This window comes from Tinamus guttatus, unplaced genomic scaffold (assembly GCF_059628265.1).
Source record: "Tinamus guttatus ecotype Peru unplaced genomic scaffold, ASM5962826v1 Tinamus_guttatus_pri_ptg000287l, whole genome shotgun sequence".
Taxonomy (NCBI): Eukaryota; Metazoa; Chordata; class Aves; order Tinamiformes; family Tinamidae; genus Tinamus; species Tinamus guttatus.
This window is the reverse complement of record NW_028288821.1, coordinates 131,098-139,146: the sequence shown is the minus strand read 5'-3', so window position 1 is coordinate 139,146 and position 8,049 is coordinate 131,098. Positions and strand designations below refer to the sequence as shown.

At 52.7% G+C, this 8,049-nt stretch overlaps 1 protein-coding gene across 1 annotated transcript; it reads left to right on the top strand.

The window, feature by feature from the left end:
- Positions 1-509: 509 nt before the first annotated feature.
- Positions 510-7,345, top strand: LOC104569930 (G protein-coupled receptor 83). Its single transcript, XM_010216930.2, has 4 exons — positions 510-999; positions 1,250-1,375; positions 2,723-2,856; positions 6,612-7,345. Exons 1-4 carry the CDS (start codon positions 625-627, stop codon positions 7,204-7,206), a joined length of 1,230 nt encoding a protein of 409 aa, XP_010215232.2. The 5' UTR covers positions 510-624; the 3' UTR covers positions 7,207-7,345.
- Positions 7,346-8,049: the final 704 nt, after the last annotated feature.

Genomic DNA, 8,049 nt, shown 5'->3' with positions numbered 1-8,049 from the left:
AATAAGAGAGAAAAGATATAGACTAAAGTCAAATTCTGATGTGATTTCCAGGTGCTGAATCACCTTAGGATAATTGCTGGGGTTAGATGCAGACAAAAGCTACCTTTGCTCTTAAAAGCTATTCCTCAAGTGGCTCTGTCTTTACATTCCTAGTGAAAAGAACCAGGTGTTTTGAAATAGTGGCTGAAAGGACCACGAGCAACATTCTCTGAAACTTGAAGGAATAATGGACTCAGCTGAGGGCAAAGAAAAAGAAGTTGATGTGGGATTAAAGCAATTTCAACCCCCATCTGAGGCTTTTAGACATTTGCTTCAATTGACTGGTCCTTCTTTCCAGCCTGCCTGTGGGGCTGTTGCTGGTCTCTGCATGTCAAGGAGTTATGAGAGTGTGTGGTCCTGAACAAGTCCCTTTCTAATGCAGCTGCTCTCCAGAGCCTCTCTGACACCGTTTCTGGAGAATCTACTGCACCACAGAGGTTTTACGGGGTGGTTCCCAATGACAGCTGCATCTTCTTCAGCTTCCTGGAGAACCAAGGTAGCCGAAGCTGCCGGGTGGTTTGTTGTGTTGGCTGGAGCTGTGGTCCCCACTGCCTGGAGCTGAGTCAACACGTGGGTCAACTCACCATGCCTCATTCGCTGCTGCAGTCACAGATGACCCATGTCCTTGAGGCATTCAGTCGTTATTCTTCTTTGGACAAACTCATGTCAATCTACCAAGCAACCAATAGGACCTCCTTCAACTGGACAGACAGCCGAATTGTTGAGTGGGAAAAATTTGCTGAACTGGCTAAATATGAGCCAGAATCCCAGAAACCAACGGTGAAAGCTCTCCTCATTGTGGCCTACTCAGTGATCATCATCATGTCCCTCTTTGGGAACATGCTGGTGTGCCACGTGGTACTCAAGAACAAGAGGATGCACTCAGCCACCAGCCTCTTCATCGTCAACCTGGCGGTGTCGGACATCATGATCACGCTGCTCAACACTCCCTTCACCCTGGTGAGTGGCGCGCAGTGCTGTCCCGCTAGCCAGGCAGGATGCCTGGCGCAGAAATGCCCTGCCCAATAGTCACACCCTCCCTGTGCATGCACCGCGAGGACCGGCCACGAGGCCACCACAACCTGGTCTCGCAGACAACTATGCCGGGCAGGTCAAAACCCTTAAGCATCCATACCCTCTCTTTGCTCTGGTAGATGTGTATTTTGGTTCCATACATTGGCTTGCTGATGGCTTCTCACTCTCCCCTCAGGTTCGATTTGTGAACAGCACGTGGATCTTTGGGAAGGCCATGTGTCACATCAGCCGCTTTGTGCAGTACTGCTCGCTGCACGTTTCCACGCTCACCCTGACGGCCATCGCCCTGGACAGGCACCAGGTAAAACACAGCATGTTCGCAGCTTCCTTGGAGGGGTCCCTGCAGATCCCAAGCGGGCTGGGTTGAGTCGTGGGTTCACGGTTAAATAGCTCCAGAATTTAGCTCCAGAGCTAAATTCAGAGGGAGCCCTCAGGCACTTGCTGGCTGTCCAGACACCCAACAGGAGGAAGAAAACCTGAACACAGCATCACACATTCCCCAGGATGGTCTCACATTTCAGTGGAAAGGAGTGAGGATGCCTTGTCCAAGCAATTATCTAAAAGCCAAGTCTAACTTAGCTCCCAAGGTATGGTGGGAAAGATGGTTTCAAGAGGCTGCCTTTTAAATGGTGGGTTTGGAAAGGCAGCAGAGCCACTGCCGAGTACCACGTGCCAGTTTAGTCATGCAGGGAATCCTTCAAAGCTTTTCTCCTTCATTTTCCAAAAACCATAAGCATCGTCATAGGATCCTGAGATTCAGTTCTGACACAGTCACATGTTTGCTCTTCTGTTCTTCCTTTCCCATTGGGCATTTGCTGTCTCATAAAGCTGCAGGACAGTCTGAGCTGGTAGCAATTCCCAGCTCATTGTATTGGGGAACAAAAAGCAATTTTGAGATTAAGGTCCTAGGGTAGAGCTCTGGGACTGATGCTGGAACAGTATAAAAGTGCACAGTGAAGGGAGCAATTTCTGCTGGAAATATTGAAAGGACACACCTGAGCTAGCAGAAGATTTACCCCGGGGTTTGTTTATATTTTTGGAGGTTGCAGCCAAACTATAGCCATTCTTCACTACAATAAGCAATTTATTACAGAAGGAAACATAGATTGGGCCATGTACTTATTTCTAGCAACCCTTCTCCCTTTCTATACAATACCTCCCTATGGGCCAAATAGTCCTCTCCAGACTTGGGAGTTTTATAAGCTCTTCATCTTGTCCTCTAACTAATGAAATTTCCTATAAAGGAAACTAATGACTCCAGACAGGGGAGACGAGATCAGATTTATGGGTTTAGCTAGAACAGGAGATGCTTCTTTTTATGATTCATGTAAAATAAGCAAACACACCCAAAAGTGAAGAGACTCTCATAGTTTTTTTCCCTTAATGCCATCTCTGATGTAAAGAAAATGATTCTCATGGAACAAAATAGAGAAAAAGTTCATTTGGAAGTAGTTCTGAACAGACAGATAAGTTCAAGGTTTCATTTTTCTCTGGGTCACCCTAATAAGCAGGATGATTTTCCTAATCGTGGCTGTGATTTTCTTAATAGCATTGGATCATGTAACAAAATGCCTCTGCTGTGTATTAGTGTAGGGACTTTGCTTTCCTCGAGGTAAGGAAGAGTCATTGCCAAGAGTCTTTCTTGCAGGTCATCCTGAACCCACTGAAGCAAAGGATGTCGCTAACAAAAGGTGCTCTGAGCATCTTGGTTATCTGGCTGATGGCGACGTGCTTCTCCCTGCCTCACGCTATCTACCAGAAGCTTTTCCAGTACAACTACAGGTGAGTTTCTTGCCCGCACGCCAGGCCCCATCAGGGGTCCCATCCTTCTGAGCTCCCCAAGATGATGGAGGGCTCTCAGGGTCAGGAAAGGAGGTGAGAAGATAGTGGAAATGGTTGGAAATGTTTCCGTGGGTGGAACCTTGCTTCCCACAGCAGAGGCTTGGCCGCAGTGGAGGCCACTTGGCTTTGGTGCATGAGTGCTCAGGGTCTCGCTGTGTTCATGCCTGCCCTGTCTCCTCTCAACAGTGTCACCGGTGCTGGTGACGCGTGGCTAGCCAGCCCCACACAGCACGGCCATGGCCACAGCCCTCAGCTTTTGGTCCCCAGCAGAGGGTGGCGCCGCTTGGCCGGCCCTGCCATGTGGGCCCCTCTCCTCCGTCATCAGGGCCGCGTGGGCAGGGCACTGTGAGGTCCCGGGACCTCACGAGCTGAAGGAACCGGCTTATTTTAGCTTCTTGGCATTTTATCTATCCGGGTTTATAAGGCAGGATCAGCTTTCCTCAGCGCTCGGGGATCCTCTGCCCGCTGCTGAATTAACAAGGGGATAGGAGAGCGGTGTCCGCCTGAGCTGTCAGTGAGGCACTGACAAGGGACACATGGCACATGCCAAGTCCCGCGCCAAGGCAGCTTTGCAGCAAGAAAGACCAAGTGTGAAGAGGAATTTCACACCCACGTGAAGGTTTCTGTAGGAAAGTGAAGATTCGGTTAGAGGGAAAAAAAAAAAGCATAAAAATGGACTTACCACCCTCTCTGCCTGCTGGCCCGCGGTGGCCTGCATTGCTGGAGCTTGGCCTTCCTGCACAGGGAGGGAAGAACCAGCAGCTCCCTTGGGCCCTGCCCTGACATTCTCCCTGCCCTCTCGGTCCTCAGGACCGCGAAGCCTCGCGACGAGGGAGGCTGCCCCGGAGCCCACGCTGGGCTCTACTCTGCAGTGTCCATGTATTGCTGCTTGTGGCACAGCTCATCAGCAAAGCCCCGGCTTGTGGCACTGCTGTGACTTTCTGACTAGCCAGCAGCCCACAGTGCAGCTAATGCCACGAGCCAGCGTTTTTCCAGGGTGCTGCTGGTGCCGCCATTCCCAGGGAGAAGTGCTCCAGTGAAGAGTGTCCTTCCCTGAGAGCCAGGTCCCAGGGAGCAGAGCAGGGGGGCCATGGTGGCAGCACAGGGGAGATTTCCATGGTGGAAGTGCTGCACCAAGGGCAAGTGTCTTCCTTCTGCAGCCCCACGCTTCCCTCCTGTGAGCAGGAGAGAGTCCCTCTGTGCAGGACTGTCCACATGGGCTGTTAATTGCTGCCGGTGTACAAGGGGTTACACAAAATGGGAGGGGAGCCCTTGCTTTCTCCCCATACCCGTGACTCGCCTGAGTGATATCTTCCTGAGGACACAGTAACTGTCATGGCTTGGGCTTGGTAAACAAAATACTGGGTTACTCCAGTGCTCGACTCATTCTGCAGCTGCCTGCAGCGGATCACTGAGCAAATTGCTCATGAATGAACAAATGCTGCTATCTCCTATGCCGCACCTGCCCCTGCTCGTCCCCGTCCCGAGGAACCTGACCTTGGCTTGGCACCGGGGGCAGCGATGTAAGGACTCCCGGGGCGCATTAGTCTCATTACTCGTTCATTCAGTAAAACCGCAGTTGACATTGCTCGTGATGAGCCTCGTGCTGCTGAGCGCTTCTGAGCTGGCCCTAGGCAGCCACCTGGCCTTGAGGGACACGAGAGTCGGAGTCTGCAACAACCAGTGTCCCTGCTGCAAGCACTGCAGTGTGGCCAAAGCCACGGTAGTCCCAGGATTCACCAAAATGCTTCAGTCCGTTGGCTCTTGCTGTCAGCCAGCCCCTTTGGGAGTGATCAGGAGCCTCCTGAACATGCCCATGCCCTTTCTTCAGATCACAGGAGGGGAGACAAGACGGCTGCTTGGGCTCTCTCTGTAAGTATCTGCTACTTGGTCGCCTTTGGAGAGAGGTTCCAGGGCGAGCGGGCGCCCGGGCAGTGGCAGGCGGGTGTCCTGCGTGGCGGCGTGCCCGTGGGCGGCGCGGCACGTGCCTCCCACGCCAGCTCATGGGTTATTCTTAGCAGCTGACCCAGCAGGCAGTCACAGCTGCGATCCAGCCCAGCCTTGCCTCTTGTGCATCAGCCACAAGCATGATCTTGGGGAGAAAAAGGTCCAGAGTGCATTTCTCAAAGGCTTATTTTCTCTTCTGAATCAATTCCTCACTCGGCAAGAGTCACCAAAGTCCTTGGCAGCCGGCACGGTTTGGTGACACTCCTGTGCCTTTTGCCATGCCCAGGGCACACACGCACTGTCCTTACTCACAGCAGCCCCCTTCCAAGCAGTCTTCTATTTGTGGCACAAAAGCTAACTGCAGAGGTTCATGACAGGATATTAAAGATATTAATCAATACTGCAACAAAGAATACAGCTTGATGGAGACTAAAATCTGTGAGCAATATGAGTGAGCTGCAGACAAGTTATGAAGAAGGAAGGGCAAAGTGGAATAGGTGAATAAAAAAAAAAAGGGAAAGAAGAAAGCACCTTCAGGAAATAAATCTGTGAGTGCCCCTTTCTTCTGATGTTTTTATTATTTCCAGTTGTCTATTGTGGCATGTGGAAGGAACACTTAGTCCTTTCCAGATGGTGTTAAGGTATACGTGAGCTGAGAGCAGCTCTGTTAGCTGGTACCTGCCTACTGATACAAGGTGAACTATTCAGGTGCACAGAGGGGGTTATTAGATGAAGCTACAACATTTTAACAAATGATTGGCTGAACAACTCAAGAAAATATGGTGCAGAGGCCACAAAGCAGTGCTGTGAGTGGGCTCGGAGGCCCTCTGCCCTGGGGATCCTTCCTCTATCGCGCTGCTCCTCAGCCTCCAAGCCCAGCAAGCTCCTCCTCTCACCTTGGTGATGGCCTCAAGTTCCCCGCAGGTTCCGCAGCTTTTAGCTGCTGGCTTCGAGCCCCCATGTCCGTCTGGGGCTTCCTGGATAGAGGAGAGGTCTGTGGAGCACCTTGACGGCAGTGCTGTGCGTCAAACCAGAGTATTGCAGGCATGCTGCAGGGCCCCGCACACTGCAGCGTCCAGGCCACCGCACGCCACAGGCCACTGCATGCTACAGGCTTGGCACGCTGCAGGGCCCCACACACTGCAGGCCACTGCACGCTGCAGGCCCCGCACGCTGCAGCGCCCAGGCCACAGCACGCTGCAGTGCTGCAGGTCCCTGCACGATGCAGGCCACTGTCCTCATGCTGGGGACCCACGCGCCGCCGCAGCGCCCTGCATGGTGCCTGGGCAGGCGGTGCCTGCCACGGCCTGCTGGCAGCAGGGACGTGCTGGGCTGCGTTTCTGGGTGGGCACATTAAAATGTGGGTATAACCGTCCTGTTTCATGCTGGGTGGGAATCACCTCTTGAAACACAGCCAGGTAGGGAAGGTATCACTCACTGCCCCTTTCCTCTCGCTTTCGGCTTCCAGGAGGAATTTGAGGGGAAGAAGATGGCAGGGCACAGCAGCCGGTCTCATCCTCACTGGGGCAGATAGAGACACAGAAACACAGACAAGACCCTTAGTGGGAAACTGAGTTTCAGTTTAGTTTTGTCCAGTGTGAGATTGTGTTTGGGCCTCTTCTGTCAGTGTTAAGCCATGAGGACGTGCTTGTGGGGGGCATGAAGCCTCACTGTGGTTTGCCGAGTTAGCAGCATTGGGCAGTGCCTGCAGTGGCTGCGTGCTCTGTCCATCTCTCTCTGCTTTCAAGGGAAACCACTGTGCGGAGTTTGTGCCTCCCTGATTTTCCTGAGCCTGCAGAACTGGTCTGGAAATACCTGGACCTCTCCACCTTTCTGCTCCTGTACCTCCTGCCCCTGCTCATCATCACTGTCACCTACACGCGCCTGGCCAAGAAGCTGTGGCTGCGCAACGCGATAGGAGACATCACCACGCAGCAGTACATCACCCACCACAGGAACAAGAAGAAGAGCATCAAGATGCTGGTGGTGGTGGTGGTGGTCTTTGCTGTCTGCTGGTTCCCCCTCAACTGCTACGTCGTGCTCATCTCCAGCCTGGGTATCAAGACGAAGAACTCTCTCTATTTTGCTCTACACTGGTTTGCCATGAGCAGCACCTGCTACAACCCTTTCATCTACTGCTGGCTGAATGAGAGCTTCCGCTCTGAGCTCAAGGCCTTGCTCTGCATGTGCCAGAAGGTGCCGCAGACGCAGGACCGTGTGTTGCCGCCTGTGATCATGTCGTGCCGCGAGGCCTGGATGGAGCAAGCCAGCTGCAAGAAGGCACCTTCCTCACAGACCTTTCGCTCTACCGTGAATGTGCGGACAGGCAACACAGACTTGTGAGCAGAGTGTTGGGGTGAGTCAGCTGGATCCAGGGGACCTCAAGGGCATTTCCCAGCTGCTCCTGAGAGCTCTACATTGCTACTCTCATTTGCTTCTACGAACTCTTCCTGTGTTGCTTGCTTGTCTCACGGCAGCACACATTTACCAATGCCATGGACACATCCAAGTAAGCTCTGCTTCGCACCCCAGGGTCGCTTGCAGAGCAGTAGGAGTTACGTATTTTGATGTGTGTTTGAAGGAAGAACTTTGATATCCAAGTTTGACTCAGTCCAGGCAGAGTTTCTCCAGATAACTTATACCAAGGTGCCCAGCAGCACTCAGGGTAAGTAAGTGCTACAGTCAACAGCAGTATCGACTTAAGGTATTGTTGCTCTTTCTCTAGATCTGTAGAAGAAGCAGCTGAGAAGTAGCCCAAAAATAAAAGCAGAGCAGCTGTAGCAGAGCTAAGCGAGCAGCAGGAGTGAGCGGCTGGAGCTGCAGTGGGAGCAGCTGGAGCTGGCTTTGGAGGCCACCACGGAGGGTGGAAGTCTCCAGCGGGGTCATGTGGATACAGTCAGGGGAAGAATTTAATTCTGCTGCCAAACTGTGTGGATAAATGTGTCGGCAAGTCAGGAGATGAGATGGACACTGGCCATGGTGGCACTGGCAGATAGAGCAATGAGCTGTGGCTAAGTCAGTGGGCAGCAGGCAGAGCTGAGAGCAAGGACATCTCCGCCACTGCTCAGCCCGGGGCCGCAGAGCCTCCGGCTGGGGGGCTTGTCACCACGTCCCTGTTTTTGAGCAGAACTGCAGCTGAGGTAGATGCTCATTCATTCAGCACCTCATTTCAGCATTCATTTGTTC